Source organism: Mirounga leonina, unplaced genomic scaffold, assembly GCF_011800145.1.
Source record: "Mirounga leonina isolate KUSES-001 unplaced genomic scaffold, KU_Mleo_1.0 Mir_115, whole genome shotgun sequence".
NCBI classification, from domain to species: Eukaryota; Metazoa; Chordata; class Mammalia; order Carnivora; family Phocidae; genus Mirounga; species Mirounga leonina.
Window position 1 is genome coordinate 76,991,648 of NW_023270268.1, and position 17,364 is coordinate 77,009,011.

The following is a 17,364-nucleotide window of genomic DNA, read 5'->3' on the forward strand; positions in this document are numbered from 1 at the left end:
TTTCCGGAACACGTTGGAGGTTTATGGGGAAGTTAGCGAATACTGTGGTGGGATCATGACAAGTTCTGGAAGCCCATCTGCCTCGGGAGGCACTGGAGCATTTCTCTGGCCTGGTGGCTCTTCCTCCCCCAGCAGCACCCTGTACCTTCAGCACTTTGTAGCCTGCGTCACAGCTGATGAGCACCTGGTCTTTGAAGGAATACGTGGTTTGCAGGGGCTCGATTTTCCCGTGGACAGGAGGCTCTGGCTCTGGGCACTCGTTCCCTGATGGGAGCAATGAAAGGATGGTGGGCAAGAAAACAAGGAGAAGTCTGCAGCAGGTGGCCAGCCCCCGCAGTTCAAGGTGTGGTGCAGGGGAAACCCACAGAACTGGGTGTTGGGGGCCTGCACCTTCTAGGCTGTGAAGACTTATTCTGGAACGTTGAGCAGGAGACTTTCCAACTTGGACCTCTAGTTCCTCATCTGTAAAATGCGGTGGTTGGTCAGATGATTTCATCACGACCATGCATTAAATGTCATTGAGTGCAACCCTTGTCTGAGGCTGCCTTTACAACATCTTCCATAGTAGACATCAACCACCTATTTGCATTCCTATAGGGACAGGGAGCTCAATACCTCCCAAACCTATACCTTTCTTACTGGACTCCTCAGGAACGGTGTTTTCCTATTCAACCAAAATCTATATCCTTGTAATTTGCTCTCATGGGGCAGAGCTTGTCGTCTTGGGCTGCTCAGGATGACTCTAATCGCTCTTTCTCCCCAAGACCATTCTTCCAAGTGTTAGAGAGATTGTGACCATATGCCTCTGAGCTCTCCCTTCCAAAGGCTACGTTGGACAGGATTCCCAGGCTGAGTCTATCCCTGACATTTTTTCCTGGGCAAACTCTCTGTTAACAGTCTCTTCATTCCCTTCCCTAGAACTTGACACCAATGTGATAATGCAGGCAAGGCCAGGATTCCAGACCAGGATCTATGAGCTGGATTAGCCACTCCCAGCACCCTCTTCTTCTGAGGCTTACTGCAGACTCCTGGGGCAAATGACTCTATCAGGGTTTGGGGCAGAACTGGCTGCCTTGGGGTACTAGGGAATGAGGCCTGTGAATGCTGCCAGTCCGGGGCTACAGGAGTCAAACCGCCATGATGAAACATTATGCGCTACAGGCCCACACTCAAATTCTTGCCCGAGGCTTGGAGAAGGCTCAGTTGGGAGGGTTCTCTCTAGGCCCAATGAATCAGAGTGAGAGTAGAATTCAGGAAATAAGGTGGGTTGGTTTGTTTGTTTGTTGTTTTTTAAATCTCCTTATGTGATTCAGAAGTGTAGTAAGTTTGAAAACTATGTCTAGTCTAAACCCACCATTATTGCTGTCCTTGCCCCCCTTTTATGGATGGGAAACTGAGCCAGGAGAGAGAATGTACCTGGTTCCACCTCCTCTGTAGCAGAGCTGGGGGGGGTCCTGCCACATCCCCAGAGGAGTCCCAGGCCTGCACCCCTCATCCCTCAGCTATTGCCCCACAAGGGCTGAGCACAGTGACCAAGCATGACCCACGGAGAGAGGCTGTGTTACCTGTCGCCCTGTATGAGAGCCTCCAGCCCCGGTTCTCCCCTGAGTTGTCGCTGCGGAATAGGATCTGGACGCTGTGGCTTTGGGTATTGATGGGTTCTGGTGCTCTCTCTCCACAGAAGGGCCCCAAAACTTTTGGACCAGCTTTAATCTGTGAGGGGCAAGGTAGAGAAAAAGGGTCACATCTGAGCAGTGGTGGCAGCTGCTGGGACCATCTCTATATTGCACCCTGGTTTTCTAGAAGTCTCCATGTGAACCCATAGTATTCACTCATATTTTTAGTGGCATTACCATTCACCAAACAGTTCCATTGCCACTCTCTCATTTAGAGATTACAATAGTCTTGGAAGTAGATGAGGCAGGCTAATAACCCTCTGCTCAAAGATGAATATTCTATGACTCAGAAAGGGACAGAGCCCTGTCCAGGTGCATAGGATAGAAAAGGTCTCGCTCTCAAAGAACCTGCAGTCTAGTCGAGGATGGCAAGGATGGGGGGGTGGTGGGACTGACAATAAATAACAAGCAAAATAATTACATGTTGTGGCAAGAATTATAAAAATAAACAGGACGGTATATACATATAAATATATGCTATATATTTATAATTTATGTAATAAAATCTAAGTAACCTATCTAACTCATTATTTATATAATAGATTACACTTTATTTATTTTTTAATAAAACTTTAAATAGGTGGTCACGAATGGCTTCTTTGAGGAGGTGACATTGGAACTGAGACATAAGGAGGAGGGGAGAATACTTTCCAGGGAGAGAAAACAGCATATGTAAAGGTCAAGGTCAAAGGTGGGAAAGGGCTCAGCAAGTATTAAGAACACAAAGGAAGCCAGAGTGGCTGAAACAGAGGGCGTACCATAGCATGAGGTAGGAAAGACAGGCAAGTGCCACATTGTGTTGAGGAATTACATTTACTTCCAAGAGCAATCCTGAATTAATATGGCTTTTATAAAGATCAGCCTCGATGCCATGGAGAGCAGACTATGTAGGGCAAGGGTGGAAGCAAGAAAACCAGTTGGAAGCTTTGCAGCGGAGATAATGGGGTTTAGCCTAGGATGGAGTCAGTGGGGAATGGAGGGAAGGAAGTAGGCACTATTAGCTGGATAGCTAACCAATCTGGATTTCCTGACTCTCAGGCCCAGGTCCTCTAACTCTTTTTCTTTCCATCTCCAAGGACCAGGACTTCTGAACCTCACCTGGTGACTTCTACAATCCTGGGTGATATCTCCATCTTATCACCCTTATTGTGGATGGGGGAAAAAGTGAAGCCCCATGAGGTTAAACGCCTGGAGAAGGCTCACAGCAATGCTCCTGGGATACTGCGTATGGTAGGCAGAATTCTAAGATGGTCCCTGTGACCTTCACCTTCCCTGTGACCATCACTTCATGATGATGTCAATTAACATGGCAAAGGGGATTTTACAGGTGGCCAAGGAGTTAGTGTCAATCAGGGAAGATCCCCTAGGCTGGATCTGATTAAGCTGGTGATGCTATTTTAAGTAAATAGATGCTATTTTGGGAAGCAAGCAGCTTGGTCCCCTATCCTGGGAGAAGGTAGAGGGCCAAGAATATCAATTTTCCCAATTCAGCCAAGATTTCCCAGCATCCATTGTAGGCTTACCTTGATGTAGTCATAGGGACAGGACACCTCGGGATGATCCTCAATGTCGAAAATGTCCTCGAACTGCAGACTGACCATGAAACCCTCCTCTAACTCTATCGTGTAGAAGCATTCTGAGCTCTTAGGATAAGGGTTGGGGAAGTCCGGGCTGGTGATCACGCCGGTCCTCTGGGTAAAGAGGTTGTCACTGCATTCCACTGTGGGAAACATACCAGAGCAAAGTGGCACATCAGAACCATGGCCACAGCAACCCCTCCCTTATCTGTTACTGTACAATTTTTCCCACTGCTCCTGAGAGGCAATCAGGGAAGGCATCACTATCCCCATTTTACGGATGGGTAGACTGAAGTTCAGGGAGAAGTAATTTATCCAAGATCACACACCTAGTAATTTTCAGAGTCAAGACTCAAAGGCTGTAAGTGTGATAAGCCTTCTTATCAGATTCTCTGGTATTGGTGAGGGGGCAGGAGAGGTCTGAGATGGAAAGGTTTTGAGATGGAGTGGTAGGGGGAGACATCTGGACCTCCTATGTCTTGTTCTCCCCTCAGCCCAGGACTCCATTGTCTGTTCAAAGTCTTCCTGATCCCTCATCCAACACAGGACCCTCACACATACCCTCACTCTCTGGCCCCTGGACTTGCTGTTTCTCCTCTTGCTGCTGACAACTACCTGATATTATGCAATATATTTGCTGGTGGATTTTCTTGCCCCCACTAGATTGTATGTTCCCTGAGTTCAAGGATTCTGCTTTGTTCCCCACTGTAGCTGCAACAAGGACCCAGTGTCCTGGGATCCTGGCCATGGCTTAGCCCTGCAAAGACCCTTTATTGGGCACAAAACCTTTCTCTTTGGGCTGACCCATCCTAGATCTGGGATATCAATCCTTTCTAAGCCCCTGTTATTGTGCTCATTTGCAAGTGACAAAATTGGTTCAGAGAGGGGGCAGGGCTAACGTGAAGTCCTATAGCTGTGAGCTTCAGAGCATGGTTAGGAGAGGGCTTTTGAATCCTCATCTGTTTTCATTTCCTACCTCAAGCACTCTCTGGGGGGTGACATTGCCCCCATGGGGGCTAAAATTGTTTGGGGAGGTTACTCTTTTTATGCATAATACACAGATGGACAGAGTACATAAACTCATTTATAGTATTATCTGTGGTATTAAAATTTCACAGATAGGGGAAATTAGGAAGATAATGTTTAAAAAGGCTCCTGGAGGCAGAGGAGAAACTGAAAACAAAGATTGAGAAGCTCTGCTCATTCTTAGCTCCCCCTGTACTTAACATGTAGTAGATACTCAGTAAACACCTACTGAATGAAAACCATGGAAAATATAGCCCTCTTGAAGAAAACTTCTGTATATGCCTGCTTTATAATGATGAGTCACATGAGGGTTTTATTCAGAAGCAAGGGAAGTATTTGAAGGAGGAAGGAAAGGAAGCCTTGTTTCCAGCCTTGCTCTCCTCCAATGATCCCCTAGTCGGCTTCCAAGTGACACCCCTAAAACGCAGATCCTTACCCTGTAGTCATCCATACTAATCTGCTGTCAATGCCCCAAATATGCCAAGTTCTATCAGGCCTCTAAATGTTTGCAGAAGCTGTCCTCTCTGCCTGGAGCACCCTCCTTTTCCTTCTTCTTCCATCTCTGCCAAGGGCCACTATCTCTGGGACATGTTTGCTCGCCACACCGTGTAGACTCAGATCAGATTGTGCTGAGCCCACACTTCTTTTACAGCATTAACTACATTTCACCATTTACTTCTGTGGCGCTTACCCCACTAGCCAGGGAAGCTCTCATGGGAAGTGGCTGAAGCCTTCCATTTCTCCATTTCTCCATCCCTGCCCTGCCTGGACACAACAGCTGAGTGGGCACGTTGACTAGACATGAAAATGAAGAGAGATAGAAGGAATGGGGCATTTTCTTGCTGTCTCTCTTTGCGTCTCTCCTCCCACATCTTTCCTTTGGACTGAGGTTCTTTCGATCACAGAGGAACTTGGGAGACCATGGGAGTGAAGAGGAAAAGGAACTGCTGGGTGAGATCAAGCTCATGGCTCAGAGAGAGGGGACTGGGAAACCTAGGTTTTCCCATAACTTGGCCAGGCTGGTTACCTACAGTAGGAGAGCAGAAATCCCTGCTGCTGAGGAAGAAAGATGGCCTAGAGGCTAGGGCTTCTCAAATGTGGTCCTTTGAGAACCTGAACCCAGACTTCCCCGCTGGTGGGCATTTCAGCATCTTCGTCCATGTGGGATCTGAGGCAGAGATCTCTGGCTTCATTTCTTATTGTTCCTACTCCACATCCGTCCCTCCTCCGAGCCTCCCCTAATCTTATTGAGAAACATGGCACGAAATGGTGCTATACAGTGTGATCCGCAGGCCCCACCTCGGCAGGTCCTGTTGTCTGTGTGGAGGAGGTAGCCAAAGCGGCAGGAGCAATAGTAGCCGCCGATGTAGTTATGGCAGTAGTGGTCACAGGACAGCTCCTCGTCCTCCCGCTCGGTGCACTCATCCACATCTGCAGGGCAATCAGTCCATGTGTGAGGATGAAAACAACAGGCAACATCTACAGAGCACGTCGTATGGGCCACTCCCTGTGTTAGCTTCACATAAAGCCCCAAAGTAGCCATTCCTTCCATTTACAAATGAGGAAACTGGAACTCAGAGCAGCAAGGCAACTTACCCAAGATCACAGAAAGCCAGGTTCAAGGCCAGGCAAGCTGACTCTTGGTGGTGCCACTGCCCTCTAACAGTTGTGGTCATAGCAAGCAGGACTCTTACCATCCACATTCCACAGATGATGAAACAGAGACTTGGGGCCTTTAAAGCTTACTCCAAGTCACAGAGATGATAAGTGGTGGAGTCAGCATTCATACCCAGGTAGGCTGGCTCCAGAACCCATTCTTTCCTTCTAGTCCATGCTGCCCCTCTCTCTCTACATCCTACTTCCCTGGGCAGTGGAAATGTAAACATTAAAAAGTATGCTCTCAACCCAATTTAAAGATCTGATGGTACACTTTCCCCCAACAGATACAGGAATGGCCAACAAGCACATGAAAAGATGCATGACATCACTAATCACCAGGGAAATATAAATCAAAACCATAATGAGATACCACTACATAACCCACCGGAATTTTAAATTTTAAAAATTTAAAAATTGACAACATCAAACTCTCATACATTGGTGAAGAAATATAAAATGGTGCAAAAACACTTTGGAAAAGGTCTGGGAATTTCTTATACAACTAAATATACACCTGCCCTATGACCCAACAATTCTGCTCCTGGATAGTTACCCAATAGAAGTGAAATCATGTTCACAAAAAGACTAGTACAAGAAGGCTCATAGAAACTTTTTTAATGAGAGCCAAAAAAATGGATAGAGTGCACGTGGAAGAATGGATAAACAGATTGTAGTGTATTCATACAATGGAAAATTACTCTGCCAGGAAAGGAGCAAATTACCAATGCGTTGCAACATGACTGAACCTCAAAAACTTTATGCTAAGGAAAAGAATCCTCACTTCAAATGTATTTTGTGTATGTTCATTTATATGAAGTTTAAGAAGAGGCAACACTGATCTATGGTGGAAAAAAATTGGAACAGTTGTTGTCTCTAAGGGAGATAGGAGCAGAGTGTGATTGGGAAGGAACGTAAGGGAGTTTTTCTGGGTCAATGGTAAAGTTCAATATCTTATTAGCCGTTTGGGTCACATAAAAATAAATTTCTCAAAACTCAACAAGTGTGCTTAAGGTTTATACATTTCATTGAATGTAAATTTTATATTCAAAGAAAGAAAATTGTGGATAGATATTGAACTTCAGCAAAATGATATGCATGCTGAGTTATTTAGGAAAAAGTGTACTGCTGTCTGCATTTTACTTTGAAATGCATCAAAAAGGATGGATTGATGGATATGTAGAGGATAGACAGATGGGAGATATGTGATAGAGAAAATGTAATAAGATATTAATGGCAGAATCTCTATGGTGAGTATATAGGTGTTTATTGTAAAGAAGAGAGCACACAGTACTTTCAGTCTTTAGAGCGAAAGGGAGACCTAGTAGGGATGAGCCACCCACTTCTCCCACTTACCCACGGCCATGTAGTGGGCATCAAAGCCCGTGAATCGCTCCTCATTGGAGAAATCTGACCGGAAAGTGATGGACATGAAGGAGCCAGGGGAGAACACGACTTCCTGGCCGGGGGTCTGCTCTGTGTCTGTAGTCTCCCGGCCACAGAAGGTTGCCAACACCTGCTCTTCTGTTTCTACCTTTGGGGTCAGAGAGAGGAAACAAGATGAGCAGCTTCCCAAATTAGCTCCCCTGCTGGTCTCCAGGAGAAAGAGGAAGAGCCTGCCCATGAGCAGACCAGGCAGCCTGGGAAACCCAGAGAAAGGGGATTCGGGATTGTGGTACTTGAGGAACGACACAGTATGGGGTAAGTCTATGTGGCTGTTCAGTCACTGCTTCATTCACTTTTATAGGGTCCATCAGAAGTAGCTTGACATCTGTCATTCCTATTGACAACAAAATGGCTTATTTGTTGAAAATAATTTTAGAATTCAGGAAGAGTTAGATAATCTCACGGATAGATTCCATATGCAATAGGAACTGATCACATTTCCAAAGAAGAGAGACGAACTCCAGGTCATTCATTGAGCATTCAGTGGATGCCTGCCAGTGAGCAAAGTACGGGAGCTGTGCACGGGGAGGCAGAGTTCAGATGGATGGAAACACAGACAGGCCTATTATACAGTGTGACAAAGGCTTCAACAGGAACACAAGCACTGGGAACGCATGCACTCGGAAGGAGATGAAAGATCCCATCAGAATGGAAACTGCAGAAAAGCGGAGACTTTGTTTTCTTTGCAGATGTGTTTTCAGTATGTGGAGCGGGCACTAGTGCTTAGCAGTTACCCAACAAATGTCTGTGGTCAAGAACTAAAATGCGAGGGCTGTTCTTTTTTTTTTTTTTTCTTTAAGATTTTATTCATTTATTTGACAGAGAGAGACACAATGAGAGAGGGAACACAAGCAGGGTAAGTGCGAGACGGGGGAAGCAGGCTTCCCGCTGAGCAGGGAGCCTGACGCAGGGCTCAATCCCAGGACCCTGGGACCATGACCCGAGCCAAAGGCAGACGCTTAACCACTGAGCTACCCAGGCGCCCCGCGAGGGCTGTTCTGAGAACAATGAGAAGTCAGGGAGTCTGTGAGGATTAGAGGAGCGGTACGTTGCAGGATAGGTTGAAATGAGATTATGACTGAGCTTGAATACCATAATAACACTATGTGACTCTTCATTCTGTGAGTAAAGGAGAGACACTGAGAACTTTTGAACAGGGAAATTGTGTAATTAGAACTATATTTAATAGGTGGTCTTCATAATTCAGAAATGACTGGAATCTTCCCTGAAATGGTTGTGTTTGTATTAAGACTCAGAGGCAAAAATGACCTATTTGCTAAAAGAATTCCCTACTTTGGAAGAGCCAGAGGCCCTGTGTAAATTCAGGGACCCAAGTAGAAATCCTAAACTGGTTGTGTAAGCTGATGTTGTGTGAGTTTGGTTTGGGAAGCACAATATGGTAGCTGGTTGGTATATTTACTTGACTGTGGATACTTGGCCTACCTGCCACTCTATCATTTACACTAACTGGGTTCTTTTAAGGTTGTGTTTGTGTTTGTAACCTCTAGATTGACATTTTAGCCAAGATGCATGAGAAAATCCTCTTAGCAAGAATGATTTTGCTGCCTTTCAAAGTCATTAAAGGAAAGTTCTCAAAAGCTCTGCCTATCTCTAGTAGCTTCTAACGCATTCATTGTTTTGTTCATTAGCTTAGTATGTCAGAAGTGTCTTGACATTTGACACTTCTGTTTTGAAACTAATGATTTATTTATTTAAGATAAGTGGGAGTCTTAAAGAAAAACAATTTGCCCTGGCTACAAAACACAAGGACAATTAATCACTAACTTTGGGAATTGAAGTGTAAACAGAAGATGAGATCATGGCTTTGCTGTTTATTCCTCTTCTCTGCAGATACTAACCAAACTCACACCAGCCTTATTACTGTAGAATGTACCTATCTGCCCACAGTCACTTCCTCTACCCACCACGGCTGGTTTGTGATTTTGGTTATCTGAGTTTTCCAGATAGCTGAAGTTTACCTGACTATAATTTATTATTGTTATTATTATTATTACTATCATCATCATCATCATCATCATTATTTGGTGTAATGCTTTTTAAAGTGCTTTATACAAATCCCTGCTTTCTTAGGTGAAACATGCTAACCCTTTTTGGTCATCCCGGGACATTATTATGAAAGTCAACCATCTTGGGGATATTGCGTTGTGTCATGTTACTTGCCCTGAATGGAACATCCCAGACTATAATTCCTTTGTAATTCTTATGCCTCCCCTGTCTTATGTAGTGTTTTATTTTGTGTCTTTTTTTTTTTATCAGTTTGTTAACTGAAATATGTCGTAAAATAGAAACTAGTTAAGCTGCTCTTATTAGAAGTTAATAAAAATAAAACTAAATAGATTTATAGTGAAGGCTTAAGGAAGGCATGAAGGGGAGAGCACTTGGTGACTTCTGTTTGGGAGTAATATAAGGTAGACAGACCTGGCAGTTAGAGGTCCTAAGCCTGTTCCTGACTACCATAAACTGTTATATGGCTGCCTCCTCTCTAGCTCTGTTATCCACTTGGTAGAACAGGGGTTTGAACTAGCTGAGCTATATGTTCTCTTCCAATCTGACATACTAGTGTTCTAACAAATCATCATACCCACACATTCAATAGGCCAACTCAAAGATGGTGAGCAGTTTCAACACACTGACTGCTTTCTGTTGAAGAACTTGATGAACTTGAACTTCTTCATGATCTATAACCATGTAATACCAAGTCAGTTACTTAATGAATAATGATGCCTTGAGCATGAATACTTTCAGACTCAGCAGCTTCCTTTCTGTATTTTGGTATCCCCAAAGTCTCTGTAGCATGGGCAATTTTCATGTAGCTACTCTCTGTAGCATGGACACTTTCCATGAAGCTATTGTCTACAGCATGGACACTTTCAAGTGAAACCAACCAGAGATAACTTGGATCAGGGGGAGACCTAATGAAGGTCTGTGATAATAACTCTCTTGTAACTTCCCCCGGACAAAGGACATTTTTATGATGGCAGATAAACAGTCATCACATGCAGAGCCACACTATTTCAGTGAACAGGTAAGCATGTTCTGGCTGAGGCCCATGGGAAAATCTGAGCCATCTCTACCTTTAGGAGCAGGGAAGAGAAGGCCCAGAAAGCCTAGGAATTCAGCCCGCAGCTCAGAATGGAGTCTTGGAATATCAGAGCTGGGAAAGAGGGACCTCTAAAAGTTATTTCAATCCCCCTCCTTCTAGTGGAAACTGAGGTCCAAAGAGGGCCAGTGACTTGCTCAGGAGTAGAGAGATAACCACGACCATTTCCCGATGTCAGTTTTGCTTTGGGAACTCTTGTGACCCTGAAGAAAGGAACCCACCAACCCAGAGAGTACATGACAAGAGACATAGGCCCTTTGCCAAACAACTCTTCTGGCTCAAGGGCCTCTTCAAACTTTATCTTGGGTGCATGGACTGTCTCCCAGAGAGGATGTGGCTCAGTGACAGCTCCTACTATAACGCAAACAGAGGGGTCACTGGCCTTGGTTAATATGTGTAGCCTCTGCTATGAATTGTAAAATTCTACAGAAATCATTTGCCTCTGAGCGCAGGCAGAAGATTGAGCCCTGGCTTCTGTTTGGACTGTCCCATTTCTGGGGTCATCATATTAATGATGGAGGGAAGTACCTTATCAAATGAAGACACAAAATTCATAATAGCGAACCATCTGGCTGGGAGTCACAGACTCTTCATTTTTCTATTTCTCATTATGGCAACCATATCCTTTCAGGTTATTGTTATTTAGGGCACCAACACATGGATGCATGTCCTCAATTTGTATTCTTTCAACTCAATTCAAAAAGTATTTATATACCAAATTCTGTCTGGACTACAGTGTGGAGGATGCCAAAAATATTTATTTGTTGCATGAGCTTAAAGAGTAAGTCCCCTGCCTCGGGGAATGTGAAATTTATTAGGAGAGTAATATAGGTGCTCAAATGGGTATGTGTAGGGAAATGTCAGGGCATAGTTATTGCAGTGAAAGATAGGAAGCCCCAGGGGGATCAAAGAAGGCAAAAAAAAATGACATCGAGCTGAGGGAAATCATAAAACATTTAGGAAGAAGAGAATGTTCTTTGAGCTGAGGCCTGAAAGATAAATAGGACTTAGGGAGATGGAAGTAGTAGGTGGAGGGCAGGGGGTGGCAGGAAGAGCTTTCAGGATGAGGGACTAGTGAAGTCCCAGAGATACTCAGGGTCTCAACTGTCCCTTCCTTCCCACTACCACCTGCCATAGGAAGGGTTCTGTTGAGGTCAGGGAGCCGGGAAGAGAGATCTAAGGAGGAAAAGCCAGAGTCTGTTTTCTATGAATTTTCACCTTAGTATAAACAGCACAAACCTTGGCAAAACTAAGGCAGGGCAGCAGACACGCTGGCCCGATTTCTGTGAGAGCACAGCTGTGGCTCCTTTCCACGTGTCTCTAAAGTCATCTCATTGGAGTTGAACGGATACATTGACCGCTATCCGCCAGTCCTTGGAGCAATGATGGAGAAGGTAACTCAGAAGTGATTGCTCTCATTTTATTTTACTTTTTTATTTTATTTTTTTTTAAATATTTTATTTGACAGGAAGAGAGTGAGAGACAGAGAGAGAGAGAGAGGGAGCACACAAGCAGGGGGGAGGGGCAGAGGGAGAAGCAGGCTCTCCGCTGAGCAGGGAGCCCAATGCAGGGCTCAGTCCTGGGACTCTGGGATCATGACCTGAGCTGAAGGCAGACACTTAACTGACTGAGCCACCCAGGCGTCCCTGTTCTCATTTTATAAAGGGAAACCTTGAAGGCCAGATAATTTCAATGAATCAGGCCAGGTCATTATCTACCGAGTGGTGGCTTCAGACCCATAACTGCAGCATCCCAATTCCCTAACCAGTAACCTCCTGTTCCTTCAAGGCTTGAGGCAAACAAAGGCTGTCCTACAGACCCAGGTACCTCAAGGCTTTGCTTGTCAGTGTTCCCAAGCTGTATCTTGGAGCTTCTCTGCCATCTTCTCTGGGCCTTTGAAGAGCTTTTCAGAATTAATGTAGTCAGATATTCAGGGAGTGTGCTGGATTGTCCTGCTGTCGATTTAGTTAGTCTGGGAACTACCTTCCCTAGAATCTCCTTTCCTGTAAAGTTCCGAGGTAGAGTTGGCCAGAGGAGACACTTGTGTGAGTTTAGAACACAATCGTTCTTGCTCTGTGAAGGTTGTTTTGTGATCAGATACAGAGATGGACAGACGTAGATGTGCCCTTTTGTGATCAGATACAGAGATGGACAGACGTAGATGTGCCCTTTTGTGATCAGATACAGAGATGGGGCAGATGTAAATGTGCCTGATAGGTTCCAACTTGTCCTCCCTCTCCTCCACTCTGCATCCAGCACTTCTTTCCAGCTACTGGCTCTGATGACCAGCGGTGGCCTAGACCTACTGCCAGATGCTCCCACAGAGGTGGGAGCTGCTCAGAGCCAACAGCTTCTCACAGACCTCTCCCCAGGGGCCCCCCTTCACAGGCACACTTTGGCTCCTTAGATGGTCTTGAATTCTCACATTCTCCTGCAGATGCCAACATCTCCACACATGCCAGGGCTTCAGGAGCTGATTAGTGACTGGTCCTCTAACGCCCCAGCCCCGCCCTTCACTGCCCCAGCACCTCCTCTCGTCATGTGATTTCTGATACCCAAAATAGCCATTACCTCACATTGCTCACAGAGGCGCCGCTTTCCTCACTGAACTATGGCTGATACAGTTACTGGAATCATAAGTCCAGTGCTGTAGTAACAATTAGGACCCATGGCTTGGGTTTTGGGATCGGCAGCACGTCGAGGCTAGAAAAGCAGTGAGCCAGTTGCTACTGGAAGCTTGCAAAGGCGATCTGAGTCGTGTAGTGTGAAACATTTGACGCAACTTGCCCATGGCAATGTAGAAGATAGAAAAAGGTACACAGTAAATTTGTGGCTTTGCTAAGGAGATCTCTAGGCAATGTGGAAAGTGTCAGTATGTGTTCCTAGCTGTATACGGCAAGGTACTTCAGGAAGAAGTAGGTCTTCAGTGTGCAAGCCTTGTGACTTGCTTTGACAAAAGGCATGTGATATGTGGAGATAGGGTGCCACTTCCAAGGGGCCCGGTAGCTCTTTCAGGCATCAGGGGGCCTTGTACCTCTTTCCCAGGTGGAGTATTGCCTTGGGGCCTCTGTGTGAGGAAGCCCTGCCAGGCCTACTGGAGAAGTGAAGGTCGCATAGGGCAGAGATGAATGTCCCAACTGAGGTCTCTAGACCAACCAGCTGACAGCTACCATCAACTGCCAGACAGGTGAGTGAGGCCATCTTGGACCTTCCAGCTTTAGTCAAGCCTCTACAGGAACAGCCTCAGGCAAATCCAGCCAAAGGACCATCCTGCGGAGCCAAGCCCAAACCTCTGACCACAGGATCTGAGCAAATAAAATGGATGTTGTTTTTGCTACTGAGTTTTAGAGTGGCAATAGATACGCTATGGGGTGTAGGAAGCAAATTTCGACAAAGGGTAAGACTGACATTTTTAACTGACACTTGGAGAATTTCAATCTCATGGGTTCTTGAGGCCTTGAGAGTTACTTAGTCTATCTTCTTATCTTTCTACCACACCCTTATAAAAAAATCATGCCACCTTTTCACAATCAATTGCAAAGATGAGATACTCACTAACTTCCAAGATAGATCAGGCCGTTTGAATTATCCTCAACTTAGAAAATTCTCTCTTGGCCCCCAATCTGGGAATATAACTTAGGGGAAGATGTTCTAAGTGTGGAAAAATTTTTTGTGAACAAAGATGTGTATAGCAGTCATGTATAATGGTAGAAAACCAGAAACAATGTAAATATCCAATTCTAGGGAGAACAGTTAAATTAGCCTTGACTTAGTAAATATTAGACAGCTGTTACTTATCACATTAATGGAAAAATTACAATGATCTGGAAACCTTCTTAGTAGGTTATATTAATCAAAAAAGGAAAAAAAGCCATATATATGGTGAAATCACAACTATGGTGAAGGTATGCTTTGAAAATAAAAAGGAGAAGGAATCAGAGCAAACTGTTAACAATGGCTAGTTGAACTACAGGTAATCTTTCCTTTTTCTCTGTTTTTATATTTTAAAAGTATTTTAAAAAGAAACCTGGACCCACAACTACTTCCCTCTAGCTTCTGTCAATGGCATAAACTTCGTTAGTTAGGGTCAACAAACAAGGGACACACAGGAGGGGCAGCTAACCTAGCCTGGAAGTTCAGGGTCGGTTTGCAACCCCTCTGTCTCTCATAACCACCTGAGTCTCTGGTATGGGGACTCTTCATCACTCTGTCACTTCCTAACCTTTTCTTCTAGCCTCTGGGTTCCAACAGAGCTGAAAAAGACATGGAGATCTTTGCTTTACTTCCACAAAATTATACGGTGAAAAATGAAATTCTGATAAAACAACCAAGAAACTCAGAATAACTAAAATTCACATATGGCAGTGTGTGGCAAGGAGAGTCTCCTGTCAAGAAATGTCTTTGCGATTGTGAAGTGCAAGGGGGAGTCAGTGGATGGGGTGTAAATGGATGGATGAGGGGAGGCAGAAGAGTCCCTTAATGTGGAGTTCATGAACACTTTGTGGGAAAGAAGGAGGGAGAAAGAGAGAAAGAGAGAGAGAGAGAGTGTGTGTGTGTGTGGGTATGTGTGTGAGAGAGAGAGAGAGAGGGAGGGAAGTGGGAGGGATTGGGCATTTAAGACTGTGGTAAGAACATCTCTGCTCTGTTTTGGTTTCTCAAGAGAGTGAGTTGAATTGTGAATTGCTTTGAATTTTTAAAAGTTTTCTGTTTACTGAAAACCCCTTACTGAGACTGGATCATGAGGGACCTCATCTTTATATGAGTCACACATGGGTCTTCACCAATTGTTAGATGCTGGGAAAATCACTTAAACTCTCTGTGTTGTAGGTTGAATTGTGTCCTCCCTCCCTGAAGGATATAGTCAAGTCTTAACCCTTGGATTTGACTCGATCTTATCTGGAAATAGGTAGGTCCTTGCAGATGTAATCAAGGTCAGATGACATCATGCTGGCTTAGGGGGGGACCCTAATCCAGTGACTGGTGTCCTTATAAGTGGGACATTTGTTCACAGAGACACATGCTGAGCCAAGTGTGAAGGCAGAGGCAGAGATTGAAGACATGCTGCCACACACCGGGGAATGCTAGGGATTGTAAACAACCACCAGAAAGCTAGAAGGGGCAAGGAAGGATTCTTCCCTAGAGTCTTCAGAGCCTTCAGGGCACAGCCCTGCTGACACTCTGATATGAGGCTTCAGCCTCCAGAACCGTGAGAGGATACATTCCTGTTATAAGCCACCTCGTTTGTGGTACTTTGTCATGGCAGCCCTAGGACACAGATATGTTCTGGATGTATCACGGGATTACTGTGAATACGTATGAGCTAATACACGTGAAACACTTAGAAAGGCCCCTGGGATCTAGACAGTACTCAGTACCTCAGTGAGAAGAACAGGACTGCTGAGATCCCGTCATCCGAAATGACCCGCTTCTGGACTCCCTGCTAAGTGGGCATGAGTTATTTCCCAGTGTGAAGAAGAATGAGAGACTGGAACTGTCCCTGGGTCCCCTCTGGTTTCCAGGTTCCACTCCTTCATTCCTAATCTCCCTGAAGCCATCAGCACAGACTTCCTTTCCTGTGAGGACCCCGGAGCCCAGGGTGATGGCGCAGGAGGGGAACCTCGAGAGCCCTCACAGTCTGGCCACTTCATTTGGCAGGTGGCATCTGTCTTCAGTTCCTTTGGCCCTCTGAGGAGCCTCCTGGCAATCCTGGGAGGTGGGTGACCGGCAGAGGGTATTATACTGATTTCACAGAGGAATGGGAGGGATCTCTAAAAGCTTCTATCCCACAAGAGAATATAAGTCCAGGAATCTTCCCCACTTCCCTGTGTATCAAAGGATTGCTCTAGATGTGTGAATTTAGGCCCGTGATTCACTCACAGCCCTGCGCCCAGGACTTCTGACTCACAAGGGAGTGCTCTGTGCTCCCGGGCTCACCCTCTCACTAAGTCCATCACCTCCAGGGATCGAGCCAGGGCTCCACAGCCCAATCTTGCTACTTTACCCACTTGCCCAGATTTCAGAAGGAGCAAATTAAAGTTACAGGGTTCCAGACAAGAGCCTGGGACTAGGGGAAAAAAGAGATGTGTGTGCACATGCATGTTGTGTATTGCATTCCAGAAGCTCTTGAAAGCCATGGAAGTAAAAATAGCACAGCTGGTGAGTCTAAGACTCAAGATGACCTCATCTGAGAGGGGCTGGAGGTTGATGCTTCGATTTTGGCCAGGTCATTTGGCCGTAAGGTTAATAATAAATAACAGCAATACTAGTAGTAGTCATCTCCCTCCTCTGTGTGGAACTTTCCAGCAGACAGGTATGTTCACCTTCTTTATTATATTTGCTTCTGATGGCAGTCTTGCAGTGAATGCACTTCAGGCAGACATTGTGATTCTGGGCCCAGAGAGGTGACGTAAGTCCCCAAGGGAACACAGCCTAGGAGTGGCAGACCTGAGACAAAATCCTGATGGCCTGACTTCCAGCCCTGGTCCAGTAACTGGAATCAGAGAACCATAGAAGGTCAGAGATAGAAAGGATATGAAAGCCTATCAAGTTCATCTCTTTTCTGTCTTAGATGGGCAAAGTGAGACTCAGAGAAATGAAGTAATTGGCTCAAAGTCGCATGGCACAGTCGATGGCAGAACGAGGCTAAGGGATCAGGTGTACCATAGTCCCAGTACAGTGTTCTTACTTACGTGTTGATCAGAGTAAAAAGCTCCTCACGGAGCTGGGGTGAACCCCTCAGAAGGTATCGTGTCCATGCGAATGCTAGACACCATTAACAGTGTGGGGCCTGAGCCATGGTGGGCAGGTCCTTGGAGTCCAAGACTCCCACTGTTCCCAGAACGACTGCCCTTTTGCAAGGAGG

General features: G+C 45.4%; 1 protein-coding gene across 3 annotated transcripts in view; it reads right to left on the reverse strand.

Moving 5' to 3' along the window:
- The window catches only part of LOC118006928 (mannan-binding lectin serine protease 1), a 50,955-nt gene that overhangs the window by 14,891 nt on the left and 18,700 nt on the right, over nucleotides 1-17,364 (reverse strand). For all 3 annotated transcript variants that reach the window (XM_034999800.1, XM_034999799.1, XM_034999801.1), the window contains 5 exons: nucleotides 7,292-7,469; nucleotides 5,579-5,710; nucleotides 3,200-3,396; nucleotides 1,566-1,713; nucleotides 146-264 (listed from right to left, as the gene is read on the reverse strand). In XM_034999800.1, coding sequence (XP_034855691.1) covers nucleotides 146-264; nucleotides 1,566-1,713; nucleotides 3,200-3,396; nucleotides 5,579-5,710; nucleotides 7,292-7,469 — 774 coding nt within the window. The remainder of the gene's footprint in view (nucleotides 1-145; nucleotides 265-1,565; nucleotides 1,714-3,199; nucleotides 3,397-5,578; nucleotides 5,711-7,291; nucleotides 7,470-17,364) is intronic.